This window comes from Bubalus kerabau, chromosome 8 (genome assembly GCF_029407905.1).
Source record: "Bubalus kerabau isolate K-KA32 ecotype Philippines breed swamp buffalo chromosome 8, PCC_UOA_SB_1v2, whole genome shotgun sequence".
Taxonomy (NCBI): domain Eukaryota; kingdom Metazoa; phylum Chordata; class Mammalia; order Artiodactyla; family Bovidae; genus Bubalus; species Bubalus kerabau.
This window is the reverse complement of record NC_073631.1, coordinates 104,227,945-104,247,091: the sequence shown is the minus strand read 5'-3', so window position 1 is coordinate 104,247,091 and position 19,147 is coordinate 104,227,945. Positions and strand designations below refer to the sequence as shown.

The 19,147-nt window shown below is 40.1% G+C and overlaps 1 protein-coding gene across 2 annotated transcripts in view; it reads left to right on the top strand.

Moving 5' to 3' along the window:
* PTN (pleiotrophin) overlaps positions 1-2,391 on the top strand; it is a 103,525-nt gene extending 101,134 nt beyond the window's left edge. Inside the window, exon 5 of one of the 2 annotated variants that reach the window (XM_055591018.1) lies at positions 1,636-2,391. In XM_055591018.1, coding sequence (XP_055446993.1) covers positions 1,636-1,688 — 53 coding nt within the window. In that variant the 3' untranslated portion in view covers positions 1,689-2,391. Of the gene's footprint in view, positions 1-1,632 lie in introns of both variants that reach the window. The other variant, XM_055591017.1, reaches the window with a different exon arrangement.
* Positions 2,392-19,147: the final 16,756 nt, after the last annotated feature.

Sequence of the window (19,147 nt, the reverse complement as noted above, 5' to 3'; positions counted from 1 at the left end):
AGTAGAAACAGAGAGAGTAAAAAAGTGTTACTTTAGTATGGAGAGGGAAAAAATCTGAGGATATTTGTGAACAAAATGAATACTCTTGAGCAGCAGTTCAGCAACATTTTTGCAACTCCTGACCTAATTGCATATGTTGCACCCTTGAAGCTTGAATAAAGGAAGTTTAGGACAATTACTTTGTACAGAAATACTACTAGGCCTAATATATAATGGACTTCAGAACTAATCTGAAGAGATGATAAGGATAAGAATGGAAAAAGTTCAAGCTCTGCTTAAGTATAAGCTGAGTTTTGTACACCATTTGTGGCTGGGGTCATGTCCCCTCTCATCATAAACCTCTGACCCTCTTGGGTACGTGCCCTGTGATCCCATGAACAAGTCCCTACTGGCCACTGTTTCTGTCCTGATATTCCTCTGTTGCTCAGAACATTCAATGACCTGCTCAGTGCAAATATCTTGGTGATGACAAAGAATATTAATCGTATAGAGCAATCACCCCCTTGTTCTTAGTCTATTATCATACTAATAATAAGTGCTAACCTTTATTGCCATTTTATTGTCCCATGTTCTGTTCTCAGTGGATCTGGTACAACTCATCGAATTTGGATACGAACCTGACAAAGTGGTACTATTTGTATGCCCATTCACAAGTGAAGAATCTGACTCACAGATATACAACTTTCTCAGAGTCTCACATTAACTTAGTGATAGAGTCAGAATTTAAACTCCAGCAGTCTGGCTCCAGCCCCTAACCCATACATTTTTGCCATTATGTGGACTGAATGGGGAAAGTATTTAATATCTGAAAAACACTTAGCAATATCCTTGCACTCGCTAGCCTGGTGATGCTGACCATTCTCATCTTTGGAACCAAAGCTGACATGTCCTATTCCATACCATTTTCTCCTAGGCTTAGGAAAAGGGAAATGACAGATGACTGAATGGAAAAGGATGACGTCTTTTGGTTTAAATCCTAATAGTTTTACTTACCTGGTTTAGCCCAGGTTGGTCCATCTTACTTGCTTCACCAAGGCTAGGAGTCTCTGTAGAGTCAAAGCTCCATGCTTGGTAGATTCAGAGGTGGTCCTTCATCTGTGACTAGGTGGCCAAATGTATAAACAGAAGACACATCAGGAGAGGATACCTCAGGAGCAGAAGCACTTTGAAAACGATGACAGGAAAAAAAAAAAGCTTATCACCTGTCCCATGGAAAGCGAATGTGAGAAGTGAGGGTCTGGGAGAGCGTTGGTAGCTCTCCATTGAGCAGTGACCTGGCTATTCTCTCAGAGAGGCCGGCTGTGTTTCAATTTTCTAAGTGAGACCCCAAGACAGTATGTTGTTTATCAAATGGGGGCAACCAGTATGAAACCAGGCATTTATAGGTGTTTGCACAGGAAGCTGTATTACTCCTGCCTATTCTCATAGGCGCACTCTGGCAAAAGCACGTGCACTCATACACACACACACACACATACACACATACATACACACACACACACACACACACACACGTACTTTGTCTATGCATTTAATCATTTCATTCCTGGCCATTTATAAGAAAAGTGGCTCCCTCTCTCATAGCTTACTAATGTGATACTTTTTCCTCTCTTTCTTTTATTTTAATCACAGCAGAATCTAAGAAGAAGAAAAAGGAAGGCAAGAAACAGGAGAAGATGCTGGACTAAAAGCTGCCACCTTCCGTGGACCATGAAAAGGACATCAGCAAACAGGATCAGTTAACTATTGCATTTATATCTACCGTAGGCTTTTTATTCAAAAATTATCTATAGCTTAAGTACACAATAGGCAGAATCAAAATGAAAAGAAAAATTTTGTAGTAGCATTTTTTAAAATGTATCAATATACCATAGTACCACTAGGGACTTATAATAGAGGACTGTAATCCTATTTAGAAAGTTGACTTATAGTACATGTTAAGTGATAGAAAACTGAGGTAAGTTTTTTGAAGTTATGTGATATTTTACATTAAAAATTTTTTTTTTACATTTTTTTCTTTGGGCAGCAATTTAAATGTTATGACTATGTAAACTACTTCTCTTGTTAGGTAATTTTTTTCACCTAGACTTTTTTTCCCAATTGAGAAAAATATCTACTAAACAAAGCAGCAATAAAATATGATCATCCTATTTGAGGAAAATATCTTTTTTTCTGCCAGTGGATTTTTAAAAAGTGGTAGTCAGCAAAACGAGGGGAGGGTGGTCAGAGCATGTCCTAGTTCAATGTTGACTTTTTTTTTAAAAAAAGAAAGCATTATAACATGAAATTATTTCACTTTGGCAGAAATATTTGTTTTTTGATGAAATTATTTTTCCATTGGAGGACAAAAAAAAAGATGAGGAAAATAAATCAAGGTGATGCTGAAAAACAGATGCTTTTGTGTGCAATAATTTGATATTGTAAGCCTTCTCTCTTTGTCACCTATGTTCCCCCAGCTCATCTGTTAGCAGAGAGAAATGATCATACAAACTAATTAAATCATTCTTGGGCACAAATGTTGTAGAGGGTTGACACAGCTGTAGATGTAAGTCTGTAACTATATTTTAAACTTTCTATCCGTATATAATAGGTTGGACTGGTGCTACCGAATTAAAGTTCCAAACTAGTCTAGGGTTTGGTGGAACAGAAAAATGCTCTTCTTCTATTGAGTTTGGACTTTGTCGTTGTTCAGTCGCTAAGTCATGTCTGATTCTTTGTGACCCCATGGACAGTAGCACACCAGGCTCCTCTGTCCTCCACTATCTCCCAAAGTTTGCTCAAATTCATGTCTGTCAAGTCAGTGATGCCATCTAACCATCTCATCCTCTACCACCCCTTCTCCTTCTTTCCCAGCATCTTTCCCAGCATCTTTCCCAGCATCAGGGTCTTTTCCAATGAGTGGTTTCTTCACATCAGGTGGCCAAAGTATTGGAGCTTCAGCTTCAGCAGCCCTCCTTCCAATGAATATTCAAGGCTGGGTTTGCATATTAACACCAGGCATAATGGTTGCTTGTTATTGGTTTCTATAAACCAATGGTTCCTACTCTATCATCTACTATATGAGTACCACAGACTAGATATGCTAATAAATCCCTTATCTTCTGGGCTCTAAACACAGTTTTTAAGTAAATACAACTATGCTTCTATTATTCAGAGAAATAACACCTCAGAAGTCAGCTGGGATTAACCTCAAAGTATTTCTCTTGAAAAATCCACCTTTACTTTTAAAGGGATAAGACTCAATAAATAACACTTACCTATCAAGATAACTCTAAGTCCACTTTCAGAAATGAGGGTTTCAATACCTTTCAATAAACTAATTACAATCTGGTCTAATGATGCAGCCAAAGTGCCTTCAAAGTTGAAATATTTTTGTCACCTGGTCAAAGACTCCACTTGAGCTAGGAATGTTGGCGGGGTCCATATCTCCCCACTAAATCAAAGCCAACTGCCAGTGAGCAGTAGAAAAAGGAACGAATCTCTAGGCACATATGTGGAACAATTTATAGCCTGGTGCTTAATAAGAGCAGAGTACCTTGTAAAGTGCAAATGCAGAAACATGAATAGTGAATGCAGTTCTTTTATAGGTGAACCTTAATAGGCTAAAGGTACTCATGGGGATGGATGGAGGAGATGAAAGGGAGGCATTATCCTGACTGGGTTTTGTTGACAGCAAAGACTCTGCAAGGAAAGGGATGGTGGAAAAGCCTGAAGAATGCTTTGTTAGCCTCTCACCTAATATTGCTCCTCCATCATCATTTAGCCAAAATAGCAGCCCATGAATCAGTAATGAGCTGAGGTGAACTAGAACACAATCTCCCACAGGAAAAGCAGTCCTGTAAATAATCATGGCATTCCCTCTTTCTTTAACCTTACAACATGGCAAGAAGCCAAAGGCGCTCTGCTGTGTGAAGGGTGATTCTTAACACATCATACACTAACTCCCTGATCTTCTGTGAAGGCAAGGGTGCGGATGCTAATCTCCACTGCATAGAGTGTGAAATACTTAAATTCTCAAGAATTATTCCATCCCAGCCCCAGCTTTAAACACCTTGCTAAATCTCACTGAAGTATTGAAAACATAAATACAAAAGGACAGGCTCTGAAAATCACTGACTTGACAAATAGAAAAAGAAAGACCATTTTCAGTATTTCATAGAGTGCCCCAGCAAGCTCTCTCTTCCAATCATTCTGAGTTTTATGAACTTATTTATCCTAGTGTTCTTTAAGCCTGGAGGAAGGAAAGAGAAATGGAAAGAAATCAGCTATGTTTCTTTAAAGGACCTTCGACTGAAGAAAGTTTTCTTCCAATTACCAAAAACAGTCTTCCAGTTACCAAACGTGTCCTTATTCAATATGGTGACCATATCCTTCACACTTGGATTTTGACAGGCTTTCTTATTTATCCTGATTATATGAATCCTATCACACTATATTCCTAGAATGACATCATAATGTCTTGTTAATTCTGTAAGAATAGAACTCCAAACAGAACTTAATGCTCTAAATAGTTATCAAGTTCTACTAAATTGTGGAGGTATTAAAACAAAAAGAACTATATAATTTCATTTGTGGGTCCTTGACCATATGAAGCCTTATTTAAGAAAAGAAACATTACAGTCCTTTACCCACTGAGAAGACAGATTTCTTTAGGAATAAGAGATAACACATATTTTCCCATAATATGTAACTCTTGGTTCCATGTATCTGAAAGTCTGAAATTGTTTCATAACTTCTTTGGTTTAAATGAAAAACAAAGGTAAAAATGCTTTAGGAAGCACCGAATGAGGCAATATAAAATACTATCTTTCACCAATTGAATTATTTTAAAATAATTTCCAAACATAAAAATTCAAATTTTATCAACCTTTAGTTGTGGGATTCTCTAATGGAGTGAAACAAAGGGCTTTATTCCCATTAACTTTCTCCAGAAAATAATGCGACAGATCAGCATCCTTAGATGTGCAATATCGAAGCATTTGATCTCAATCTCTTTTTTCTCTGGCTTGCTTTTAATTTAATTAGTTTTAAGCCTTAAGCTTTTAAAAGTGAAATCAATCAGAAGGCGAAAGTGTAGAGAATCGTGTTCCAACTCTTCTCATGTAAATTCAAATTTTAGATTCTTCTTTGGAGTAAAACAGGCTCCTCACTGTCTACAAGCTTATTTCTGAGTCACAAAAATTCTCTCCATGTTTTTCCCTATCTTATCATGTTTTCCTCCTGCATTCTCGTACTCAGTCTGGGCTGCCAGAGGACACTTTTTTCTTGCATCTGGAAATTTAAGCAGCAGACAACTTATTTAAGCAGACAGTAATGTCTCCAGGTCTGTCAAATAGATGCATTTTCAATCTTCCAGTACTTTCAAAGAAGACATAGAATCTTGGAATACATTTCCATAAAGGGTAAGGAGCATAATGTTATTCAGAGCATTTAGCAAGAAATACCTGCCTCATACTTATGTGGACTTTAATTCTCCTAGAAATAAAATATAGGGAACATTTTAATCAGAGAAAAATGTGTCATGATCTTAGCAATCCATCCCCCGCCCCCCGCCTCAATGTTTCTCTTCTTCCCAGTCTTTCAATTTTCCAAAAAAGGCACCAGAAGTAAAGTAAATGTTCAGTCCTATTAGGGTCACAAGTAAAATCATGTCATTCAAGAATATTTCAACACAAAGGAATGCAAACTGACATGTGTTCCATTTTTTTTAATTTAAAAAGAAAAATAAAGAACAATTAGCTCTCAATATCTAATTTCTGTAATATAATTTTTAAAGGACAAAACCTTGACCAGCAGAACATTGATATATTTAGATCTATATATCTCATTACAACTACAGTATTAAGTTGTTAGTGGGATTGGCTAAGGAGGTTATATGCTCATGCTCAGTCACCCAGTCGTGTCTGACTCTTTGCGACCCCATGGACTGTAGCCCATCAGGCTCCTCTGTCCATGGGATTTTTCAGGCAAGAATGCTACAGTGGGTTGCCATTTCCTCCTCCAGGAAATCTTCCTGACCCAGGGATCAAACCCACGTCCTGTACTGCAGGCGGATTCTTTACTACTGAGTCACTGGGGAAGCCTAAGAGGGTTATATATCTAGGTTATTGCAATGTATTTTCTTTTGTTCTTTGGAAATGTGCATGGAAGCCATACAATCTATGTTAGAGAATGACAACATGGAAAATCCTGACATCATGTAGTTAAACTGGGAATGGAGGAATACCTTACAGAGTATAAACATGTTAGTGACTGAATCCATATATGCAACTTGCTCTTAGTGGAGATATAAAATATTACATAAAATACATTAATCGCAACGAGTCATTTGTCTCCTGTCTTTTGGTTGTCAGATCCATCAAATACAGGAGAAAGAAATCTTCAAGTATCTTAGTTTATGAGATTCTTGGAGAATTACATGAATATCTCAGTTGCTATAAATGACCAACAGATTGAGATGCTTGCAATAAATGATATAAATTTTAGACTTCTAAGTCCAGAGTTGTATGCTTTTAAGGTGGTCATAGCTAATAATTCATCTTCTCATCAGTTTCATTAGACATATGCCAATCTGCTATCTTGCAGCAAGGAGGAAGAGAGAGTTATTAGGGGTCTATTCTGGGATGTGGTCAGGAAGAAAATGGGCAAGTTGTGTATAACTGTTCCGATTAAGAATTCCTGAAGTCTCTGAATTCCTTCCCTCTATATTAAGCTAAAAATTATCTGGCCATTTAAGGTAGATTTCTATTGGCACCATTTGGTTCATGAGTTAAATTCGGCAACTTAACCAACACTGGAAGTTGAACCCAGACTCTGGTGAAGGCATCCTTATCAAGAAGCTTGATCATATTGAAAATGGGATTCCACACTCCTAGGAAGTGCATTTCTAAAGCCCATTTGAACAAATGTTATTCTATGATAATTATATTGATTAATAGAGATTAATTCCTAAAAAATCTTGTTGAATATATTTCCCCTTCCAAATTCTGATTATGCATTTCATCCCATAGTCTCTATTTAGTTTAAATTCATTAATTTATGCTTTCCTGCATACGAATTATTTATTAAGTGCTCAGCACAGTTACTGGTGCCAGGGGTGCAGCAAAGAACAAAATGACCCCCCCCGCCACTCCTGTTTTCATGGAATTTACACTCTTGCTGGAAACACAGACAATGAACACAGTGAAAAATGTTTTGGTTACATACCACTGCATGCAAAACCACCTAGTTCATCTCCTGCCTCTCCTGGTGGGCTGACTGGACTCATCTGGATGGCACTTTTGTTCCGTGTGATGTTAGTTTGAAGGGCTGGAATGTCCAATGTCCAACACGACTTCCTCATGTGCCTGACCTCTTAGTGGAAACAGCTGGAGAACCGGATTCAAGTGGGCCACTGGAGGGCTGGGCCTCTCAGTTTCTCCATGTAGTCCACGGGCTCACTCTTTCCACAGGGTGTTGTCTGTCTCTACAGTCTACCCAGCAAAGCAACCAGCCTTTTCACGGGGTAGCACAGAGCCCTCCGAAGCACAAAGTCAGAAGTCAGCATGCCCTCTGAAGGCTTAAGCCTGGAACTGGCTCAGCATCCTTACTGACGGATTCTCAAGGTTCAAATGAGTTGCAGAGCTGCCCAGATTCTCCAGGAGGGGGACTACCCGAGGGAGTGAATCCCAGGAGGCAGGGTTCATTGGGGGCTATGTCTGGGAACAAAGGACACAAAAAAGTAAAATATATAATAGATGGTAGTTAAGTGCAACAGAGAAAAATACAACACCGAAGGGCAACATAATATTGGGCAAGTGTTGCAATTTCAAATATAACGTCCAGAGGAAATCTCCAGGAGGAGGTGACATTCAAGCCCCCAAAAGTTGGAAGGAGGTGAGGGAACAAGTCAGGCAGGTGTGGGAACTTCCCTGGTGGTCCGTCCAGTCATTAGGAATCCGCCCTGCAGTGCAGGGGACGCAGGTTTGATCCCTGGTTGGGGAACTGGGTTCCCACACACTGTGGAGCAACTGGGTCCACGTGCCATCCTCGCTGGCAGGAGAGTGTGGCAGCAGAGATGGCAGCAAGGGCGGAGAGTGCAGAGCCCTGCAGTGGGAGCTCCCCGCACCTGAGCAAGAACAGGGAGCCTGTGGGTAACGTAAGCAAACGGGAGAGGGGTAAGAGATCAGGAGAGTCAGGGGAGATGAGGTCAGCACCAAGGTGCTTTGGCGCCACAGGATCCATTTAATTTCTCCTGTGGGGGACTCTGCTTCCTCAGTCAAGGAGGGGGAGGGCAGACCAGGAATGTTGGCAAGAGCGCCCGTGGCTCAGGTTTCTTCAGGCTTAAATGTTTACTAATGTATCTGCTGCACAGCTCATATCCCATTATTTCCCTCGAGATCTATGCAAGATACGTGGCAGTATTCTCAATTGCCTTGATGTAACAAGCTGTATGGTCCATCTCCAGTTTGGTTTTCATCAGTCTCAGCCCCGTGACAACTAGTAAAAAGAGATGCATGGGGCACGGGGACAGGAAGACTCTGGATTTTAGTCTGTGCCTCCCAGTGAAAATGGTAATATTTGAGGTCACAGTTCCCTCAGTTTCATTTATCCAGAAACCGGGTAAACAATCACAAAAGCCAACAGTTCCTAGAAGTTTCACCCACAGTGTTCCAGGCAGCCCCATCCATGACCTTATTTCCCAGCTCTCCTTTATATGACTTTAAATTTCCCATATCAGAATTTTAATGTCGGTGCCATTGCTTTTTATGATATTTTAGCTTGAGAATTGACTCCACATACGCCAGTCATCTCGGGGTGGGGGAAGGTCTGTGCCCTATTCTATACCTAACAGCGCCCCCTATGCTTTTGTGCTCATTTCTGCATCCTTCGGTGTTCTTTGGTTACAAGCAACAGAAACTGCTATTCTTGAACTGAACTGTGTGTGTGTGCACACACACAAAGGAATTCCTCGAAAGGATGTTGAGTAGCTCAAAGAATTGAGTGGAAGAGCCTAAGGAAGGATAGAGGATCAGAGGAACATTGAGATAAAGACACAGACACCTAAGAATTCCTCATACGCCTCCTCCGTTCCAACCTCTTTTGGTCCCTCCCTGCCCCTGCATTCTTGGGATGCGCCTCCTGGCGAGGAACTAGGGGTGGCTTCACTAGGGCCACGGGGCACTTCTCTTGTCAGAAGTCCATAGCCTTCTGATTGGCAGCCCACCAAAATCACACGGAGACGAAGTAGAGAAAGTCTTCAAAGGAGGACACACTTGTCAGAAATAAAAAGAAAACATTAAAAATGAAGATTCAAAGAATAAGTATTCTAGTTTTATTTTAATGACTATTGAGTTAAAAATAAAGCATACTAGGAAATAAGCATTGACATCAGTTGGAACCATATTGTGCAGAAATTTGAATGAAAAGAAAAGGAACTTGTTAGGTGACAAAGAGTTGTTGGTATTTTTTAGTAGAAGATTGAAGTGAGAAACAGTGTTTACACTTGAAGAATTTTAGTCTGTCTCCTGGAAGTGGTTTATAAGGTGAATTTGAGTAGTGCAGCACTGAAAATGTGAAGACGATTTAGGAAGCTGTTGGACTTTTCCAACTGAGAAATAATGAAGGCCATCTGGATCTGTCATCCACTTTTGCCTCTGGCGACCCACTCATTTTTTTCTGTTTCTTTTTCTCTTCTTCTATCACTGTTGCCTGATTATTTTTGTTGTGATCCAAGGAGATCTGACTTAATAACACATTCTGCTTCATGCTTTGGGAGCCTAATGCCACACAGAATAGATGCCTCAGAGAGTAAAGCCGATTTGGAGAGCTGACCAGTTGTCATAGACATCCTGCTTCTCTGCCTTCAAAGCCCTCTGTTTCCATTTGAATGATCAGGTTCACCTTGACTGACAGACTTAGTCCCAATACGGACTTTGTGTGAACCATCTTCTCTGTCGTTATTTAAGAGGATCTGATTCAATAAGAAGAAATTCGTCATTACTCTCATGCTCAACTTGCATCCAAGTGTAAGAAACCTCCATTTTATTACCCTTTTCTACTATGTCCTTAATTAACTTTTTTTGTAGTTAGCCCGGTATCCTTACCTTATAAATCTGGGCTCTGTTTTCTGCTCTCAAACCCTTGCCCTAGTCGACATTACCACTGTCCTCTGTATAGTCCTGCTCTGAATCTCTTCCACATCTAGACTGACTTATCTGATGCAAATCAAATTTCCAGGCTAGGAAATTATCCCTATTTTGATTGAGCTTAGCGTACTTGCTGCCATGTTTCCTGGGCTATATTTCATAAATATTTCACTTTTTTCCGGACTTCCCTGATACTAGCCTCTGGCCAACCTGTGGCCTGTGTCTGTACTTTCCAGATGCTGAGTGCTGGCTCTTATCTGCTGGGCTGGACTTTCCCCCTCCCATTGGCAACTCTGTCTCCTCCACCATCATCAACTTTTCCTTTCCTTTCTATCAGCAGCTCCTATCCATGTGTGGAGAACTCTGTTTTTATATGTAAGCCCTCCTGAATCTCCCTGCCTGCTTGAAGTTTTCCCCTTCATCTCCAGATAAATGCCAAAGTGTGCATGCATGCTCAGTTGCAACGTTGTCTTCAACTCTTTTGTGACCCCGTGGACTGTAGTTGGCCAGGCTTCTCCATCCATAGGATTTCCCAGGCCAGAATACTGGGAACTGGGTTGCCGTTTCCTTCTCCAGGGTATCTTTGCGACCCAGGGATCAAACCTGCATCTCCTACTTGGCAGGTGGATTCTTTACCATTGTGCCACCTGAGAAGCCTGTGCTAAGATAGGGAATTCATTTAAAGGGAAGAGAAAGGGACAAAGGAGAGAGTAAAGAAAACAATACAAAAGGGTGATGTAAAAGTTCATCTTTCTTATCCACATATACACTGATAGGGACTCTCCTAGATATCAATTTCATAAAAATTCTAGAGAGAGCTAATAGATGGAGTTGTTTACCTGGAAACTGTTGGAGAGCTAATATGATAGAGAAAAGGGTAAGGAATGCTAAAACCAAAATACTAATTCTAATGCAGTGATTCTTAATATTTTTTTGTTGTTGTTCCATGAGCTCCTTTAGCAGTCTGGAGAAGGCTGTGGATCCCTTCAAAGAATACTGTAAATGCTTAATATAAGCTATATTGGAATATAAATAATTCCAATTATATTGAAATGCAGTTTCTATACTTAGAAACATTTTTGATGCAGAAATATTTTTGCTTCACTATTAACTCACTAAATTAGATCTAGAGTTAAGTCTAATAACTACTGAAGATAGTGGTAATATACATGATATTTGTAGCTATCTGTGATAACTGTAATACAACAAGACCATGATTTTCTTCATGACAAAGTAAAAAATCCTGCTTATACTCTTTTGGTTTGTTGCCTACATTTGCAAGGGAAGAGAATGTTAAATTTTAGTTCAGTTAGAGATGAGTGAAAATAAACATAATTTGTTTTCCTATTTAAGTCCTGGATTCCCTCGTTTACTTCAGGCACTGGTTGGTTCAGAACCGTATTCCAATTGAAGTCACAGTCATAAGCAAGACAGTAGGGTTGTACTGCAATCTTTAGTGGCCTCCTCCCTGGTGGCTCAGACAGTAAAGCATCTGCCTACAATGCGGGAGACCTGGGTTCAATCCCTGGGTCGGGAAGATCCTCTGGAGAAGGAAATGGCAACCCCCTCTAGTACTCTTGCCTGGGAAATCCCATGGATGGAAGAGCCTGGTAGGCTACAGTCCGTGGGGTCGCAAAGAGTCAGATATGACTGAGCGACTTCACCTTACCTTACCTTCAGTATTTTATCAGACTGGGACCTGCCTTTCCTCCCTAACACTTCCTGAAATGTGAAAGTGTTAGTCACTCAGTTGTGTCCAACTCTTTGTGACCCTGTGGACTGTAGCCCACCAGGCTCCTCTCTCCAGAATCGGCCTGCAATGTGAGAGACCTGGGTTTGATCCCTGGGTCCGGAATATCCCCTGGAGAAGGGCATGGCAACCCACTCCAGTATTCTTGCCTGGAGAATTCCATGAACAGAAGGGCCTGGTGAGCTACAGTCCATGGGATTGCAAAGAGTCGGGCAGGAGGGAGCTACTAACACTTTCACTTTCTTTACTGTCTGAGACACCAGGGAAGCCCCAGGCTCCCCTTCCTGCTAAGCTCCAAACACACCTTTCTTTTCCTCCTTGTTCCCATTATTTCCTCCTTTGGGGATACTAGCTTTCCTTGTACCAGTATCACCACATGCTCCTCCAATTCTTACTGAGCTTCCTTTTAATTCATTGTTCTTGAACTCACACACTGGTTTATTCTTTAATTCAACGAACAGTTTTTAACTGTGACAGAAAAGGAATGTTACATCTCTGCCCAGATCAGACTTTTATGTAATGAATGAGTTTCTGAAACCTTATTCTATTCTTTCATTCTGAAAAAATAAATATTAATCTTTATATAAGAGAGAAAATTAATTTCATGTCAAAGTGATTATTACAGCCTGATATGTCATTATTTTTCTCATTATAAGTTAACACTAGGATGGGAAAATTGTTTATAATATGGGTCTTTCATTCTTTATACTATCTCTTGTTTAGTGTTTGTAATAAATGTATGGTTCTCAAAAGGAAATCATGTTATTTCTGAGAGTCATAAAGATGTTTTTTCTGACATCTGCCTAAGCTCAGCTTCTTCAGTAGCTAACTACCATCAACTCTGCTTCGTAATTCCTAATTATGTTTCTCTTTTCAGAATGGTTTTTAATTTACCATACTTCAATTTCTAAAATTATGTAATTTTTTTTTTTTTTTGCTGATTTTCAGTAGTTGGGAATCTACATGGAGGAAGTCTCCCAGAACTTGAAAATATAGTTGAAAAAGAAATGGATTAATCAAAAAAATCAATGATTACTAGGTCACATGCAAGGAAAACTTAAAACCAAAGGCTGTTTGATCCGGAAATTGAGTGGTGCAAGATTGATGTCACAGAATTATCAAAAAATGATGTGTCAATAAGAACTAGGAGTCTGGAGGTGGTGGGGAGAGGTGAGAAACGATGAGCAGTATAGGTACAGAGGCATTGCAGTAGTCCATGTGGGAGTGCCATTATGAACATACTCAGCAGAGGGAGAAACCTAAGCCAAACACCTTATCACATCCACAACCACTGCCTCGACGGAACTGATCTCATGGAACAAATATCTGAGCCCCATTTATGTCCACACGTGGGAAGAAAATCAGCTTCATGTCAGAATGAGTATTGCAGCCCAGGAGAGTTGTTTTCATCACTATAAATCAATATGTGGGGATTATGACTTATCTACTTCAGTTCTATATAGCTGAGTTGGTAAAGAATTCACCTGCAATTCAGGAGACCCTGGTTCAATTCCTGGGTCAGGAAGATCCACTGGAGAAGGGATAGGCTACCCACTCCAGTATTCTTGGGCTCCCCTTGTGGCTCAGCTGTTAAGGAATCCAGCTGCAATGTGGGAGACCTGGGTTCGATCCCTGGGTTGGGAAGGTCCCCTGGAGAAGCAATAGGCCACCCACTCCAGTATTCTGGCCTGGAGAATTCCATGAACTGTATAGTCCATGGAGTCACAAAGAGTCAGACATGACTGAGCAACTTTCACTTTCTGTAACATGGTTAATGGGAGTCCCCTCTGCCTCTCGTGTCCAGAGTTAGTATGCTGTTAATTCAACCTTGGAGTGAGTTGGGGTTAGTCCTTGAACCATGAAATGCTATTCAATGTAATGCAGTCCTGTGATGGAATTTCCAGTGTGCAGTTTGCCTTTTCCAAGTGATACTTCTGTTTCATGTAACTGTTTTTGGAATTTTTACTGTTGATATAAGTCATTAAAATGGCCAGAGTCGAAAGTGCTCTGTATTAAAATATTTAAAATGATTCAACTTCATAGTAATACAATACATATTCACAGTAATATGTACTTCTTTACTCTGATATCTATTGGGATGAATAGAATTAAACCCAAGTTAAGAAACCCATCAAAATTAAATTACCAGGAAATTGTGTTCCCAACCAGTGGACTGCAAAACAAACTTTAATAACCCTCTGAAAGAAGTATCTTCTCACATTTATGAGAGTGGAGAAAAGAGAGACTTCAGGATGATGCACATAGAGAGGAGAGTTCTTATGTATCAAGAAAAATCTTCAAGATTGGAATGACCCTTCTTACAGTATTTACATGAGCTGCATAAAGACTCATAGAAAATGTGTGTGTAGACTGTCATTATTATGGTATCTGGTCATGTTCTGGCTAGCTAAAAAGCCAGTTTGAAAGGAAAATTTTAATAGGGCGGAGATAAATAACATACAGCAACAGGAGATTTATTTTCTTTCGGTCATCCTGTCACACGATGAGCTCATTTTTAATGATACTCCAATGTATACTAAGCACAGCAAGTATTATTAAAGAATAACATATTCTGGCAATGTGGAAAATATATGAGAGGTGTGGTCTTTCTATCATTATCCTGATTAATTGGATAGAATCCACGAAAATATGTATTTGCTCTCTGGGTTTTCCAGCAAAATCCCTCACATAGTTTTCCTATCCAGGAACTCTGATTGAACTGTCCTGAGTGTATTTATTGAAGTTATTACTTTTTAAACAAATACTCTAACGTATTGCCAAATGATGTGCGTGTGCATACCGCTCTCCCTTCCCAAACACACCCTGCATTTGGCTGCCTCAAAGAAGAAAGCAGGACTGATGGAGCTGTTGTTAGTCAGCTTGGGCTACTATGACAAAGACTGGGTGACTTAGACAACAAACACTTACAGTTCTGTAGGCTGGGATGAGAAAGATCAAGGTGCCAGCAGATTTAGTGCCTGGTGAGGGCCTCTTGTGGTTTGCAGATAGCCGTCTTCTTGCTATATCCTTGTATGGCAGGGAAACAGACAGTCTCTTCTTACTAAGGGCACTAATCCTATCAACATGGGGGTTCCACCCTCATGAACTTATCTGAACCTAGTTATCTCCCAAAGGACTAATTACCCCCTTATTCCATTGGGAGATAGGGTTCCAACATACATTTTGGGGGACACCAACAGCCAGTCTGTAACAGCTGCTCCAGGTTAATCTCTGCCTAATGGTAAGTACATACTTGATAGCTTATGTGTTACATCAAAGCATCACATAGCAGTCCTGGTCAGAAATCAGATTCTTTGTACATTCTCAATACTGACAAAAATCCCAAGGACATCTCTGATGAGTTTGAAATCAATACTCATGGAGTTTTATTAAAGAAGTTATGGAAATAATGGAATTATTCTACTAAGAGCTTTAATTAGATATGAGAGGAAACCCCATTGATTTATCAAGACATGAGGAAATCTTGGTAGATTTGGATCTGACCAAGACAAACCTGCAAAATGTTCCTTTACTAGCAGTTTTGAAAACCTCAAAAGCAGCAGGTCATGGAACTCTGCTGCTTCACAATGAACGTGAAGTCAGATGTAGTCTGATTGTCTCTTCCATTTAACCTAATATCTCCCCTGTTACTCACTATTCTATTAATATTGTTCACAATCACATCAGCGGAACCTCCAAAAAGGTCTATGTCAACAAGTGATTACTGAGCTGACAGGCTCAGCATGCAGTGCCAAATCATAACCTGGAGACACGAGTTGTCCACCGATTAAAGAGCTTTTCCATGAGGGTGAGGTTTTGCTATATCACTGGTATCTCTCTGCAGCAATTGGTTTTCAATTTCAATGGCACGTTGTTTTGAACTCCGTGATATCATTACTAGGAGAAGTACATCTAACCTGAGGTAGCCAGCAAGGGTGCCCACACAGTCCTGGCTCAGTTAAACCCTCTGTTATTTTTGGTCAGTCAGTTCAGTTGCTCAGTCGTGTCCAACTCTTTGTGACCCCATGGACTGCAGCACGCCAGGCCTCCCTGTCCATCACCAACTCTTGGAGCCTACTCAAAGTCATGTCCATCACGTCAGTGATCCATCCAGTCATCTCATCCTCTGTCGTTCCCTTCTTTTCTCACCTTCAATTACAGTGATTTCAGTTAGTCCTCTGTTGAACAAACCTAGAGCTTTCTAATTACCTAAACTAAGTAAAAATTTTGCAGGCCTCTAATTTTTATCTAGAGAAACCATGACCCACTACTTAATACCAAAGATTTCTGCCAGTGAGAAAATTCCTATTACAGATTTGGGCTCTGCCTCTCTTTCCAGTATTCATACATTTCTTGTCTGTGGTAATTTGGTGCCATCACGTGACCCATGACACTCAGGAGTCCCATCATCATCATTAAAATCAGGTAACCCACTCTGATAGTAGTGTCAGGGCTCCTCTGACCAGTCTATTTTGCATACCCTTTGTGAAGGAAGTATCCTCTGGATTTTTGGGGGGAGGTATTCAGGGAGTGGGTGGGCAAGTCTTCCACCACTCTAGCATTCCAGTCTTCCTAATCCTTTGGATACCTATGTTGGAAGGTCTAGCAAGCATCTCATCTTCACTCTATGCAGATCACTTTTGGGACCAGGTTTTAGTCAACCAAGCAAATGAAATGTTGAGCTCCTCCAGCCACCTTTGCCAATGTTTTGAGTACAGAATTGTATCTCAATTCATCAATAGCAATGTTTAGCTACAATCCAACAGTATATTCCTTACACCTCTCATGAGTAGCTTAGAATCCATTCCTATGCATGTTTCCAAGATTTCTAGGACACAAACTAGCAAATCTTTGAGGTCCTCCTCAAAAGTTACACTTTTTACTTTACAGTCTAAGATTGCCATTACTTGAGTCCTTTTATAGCTCTGGAAACAATGAGAAGTGGTGGGGGCAGTTCATAAGGAGGATCAGTAGTTCCCTAAATTTAGTAAAATTAAGAAATTATTCTGAAATTTTATCAGAGAAGCCCATTACATCGTCTTCAGGAAAGAGGAGATGAATCTCCCTGACAGGACATAAAGAGCTTTCTTTATGGGTCAAAGATACTTGGCAGAATTCAGGGAAAGTTTCCCAGCTTTAACAGAATCTGCCCAGATGTCCCCATTCCAATTTTCTTTTAACAAGCAAATGATAAAATTATTCTAGTCCCTAAGTAGAATCTTGGACTGGGCATATTCTTTCCCCAAATTCTCCAATTAACATACAACCAACCAACCAACCACCTCATTATGGTTATTTTTTCTAACACCTCTATGGCTGCAATGCTTGACCTACCAAAGTTGTGTGTTTTTATAGACACTTTATTAGAGACATCTACAGGTGATAATTTAAGGAACTATCACGCTGTCATTAACTATCAATGTTTCCCTGAGCGGCACATCAACAACAGCACAGTAACAAGTACAAATAACACAGAATTCATTAGAGAAACCCTCTTTGAGGTTATGTTTCTCTAGAACCACTTCCAGCACCAATTTCTGAAATCAAGGGTTTATGAGAGAAGCTATTCTTAAACATGGTATAGAACAAGAAATTTATCATAAATATTAGGCTCTTCCCAATTGTGGGAACTGTAGGCAAATCTATGCAAACTGTTGCCTTTGAAGCTAGGTTGGGCTTGAAGTCTTTATGAAGTCAGAGAGCAGAGAAAACTGTAACTTGTAGAAATAAACCAGAATCCAAAAGTACAAACTGGAGCCAGAGTCTGTTTCTGGCTTACCTGGATGATGCTGGAGGCCCGCAGGAAAGCTGGCATCTTTTATAATGAAGCTGTATATGCACATAGGCCAGGACCTGAGAGACCAAATGAGAAGATGTGATGGGAATTGGAGAGGGTGGGTTAGATGCTGCCTCGTGCCAACAATTGAATTAGCAGACAAGGGACTACACACATGGATGCCACAACACCTTAAATTCTATACCCACCATCAGAGTATTAGAATGGGTGCTTCTTCTAGTCCACCTTCTAAATCTTGCACTTATTTTTCCTGTGAGCATGTCCAATCTAGAAATTCAAGAAATTTTTATTAAACAAGTTTTGAATAACAAATAAGGATGTCAGCAATTCAATTTTTTTGCAAAAATAATGGTAAGGAAAATCAAATAATGAACATTCAGAATATACAAGATACTTTTAAATCAATAGGGCTTCCCTGGTGGCTCAGATGATGAAAAAAAAAAAAAAATCTCCTGCAATGCAGGAGACTTGGGTTCGATTCCTAGATCAGGAAGAACCCCTGGAGAAAGGAATGGTTACCCACATCAGTATTCTGGCCTGGAGTATTCCATGGACAGAGAAGCCTGGAGGGCTATCGTCCGTGGAGTTGCAGAGTCAAACACAACTGAGCGACTAACACTTTAACGCAATACTCAAGTGCATAGCATTGAAAGTGACAGCAATAAAAGTAAAAACCTAAAAATAAATTATTTAAAGTCATTATCAAACTTTTCTAGACTTTACAAATGTTACTTAAACTGATTTGTTCCATAAATGAGGAGTGTATCAGTCAGTGTTTGCTTATTTGTTTCTAATAAAGTTTATCAGTTCAGTCACTCAGTCATGTCCGACTCTTTGGGACCTCGTGGACTGCAGTATGCTAGGCTTCCCTGTCCATCATCAACTCCTGAAGCTTACTCAAACTCATGTCCATTGAGTTGGTGATGCCACCCAACCATCTCATCCTCTGTCGTCCCCTTCTCCTCTACCTTCAATCATTCCCAGCCTCAGGGTCTTTTCAAATGAGTCAGTTCTTCGCATCAGGTGGCCAAGGTATTGGAGTTTCAGCTTCAGCATCAGTCCTTCCAATGAATATTCAGGACTGACTTCCTCTAGGATGGACTGGTTGGATCTCCTTACAGTCCAAGGGACCCTCAAGAGTCTTCTCCAACACCACAGTTCAAAAGCATCAATTTTTCTGCACTCAGTTTTCTTTATAGTCCAACTCTCACATCCGTACATGACTACTAGAAAAACCAAAGCTTTGATTAGACGGACCTTTGTTGACAAAGGAATGTCTCTGCTTTTTAATATGCTGTCTAGGTTGTTCATAATTTTCCTTCCAAGGAGCAAGTGTCTTTTAATTTTTTGGCTGCAGTCACCATCTGCAGTGATTTTGGAAACCAAAAAAATAAAGTCCGTCATTGTTTCCATTGTTTCCCCATCTATTTGCCATGAAGTGATGGGTCCAGATGTCATGATCTTAGTTTTCTG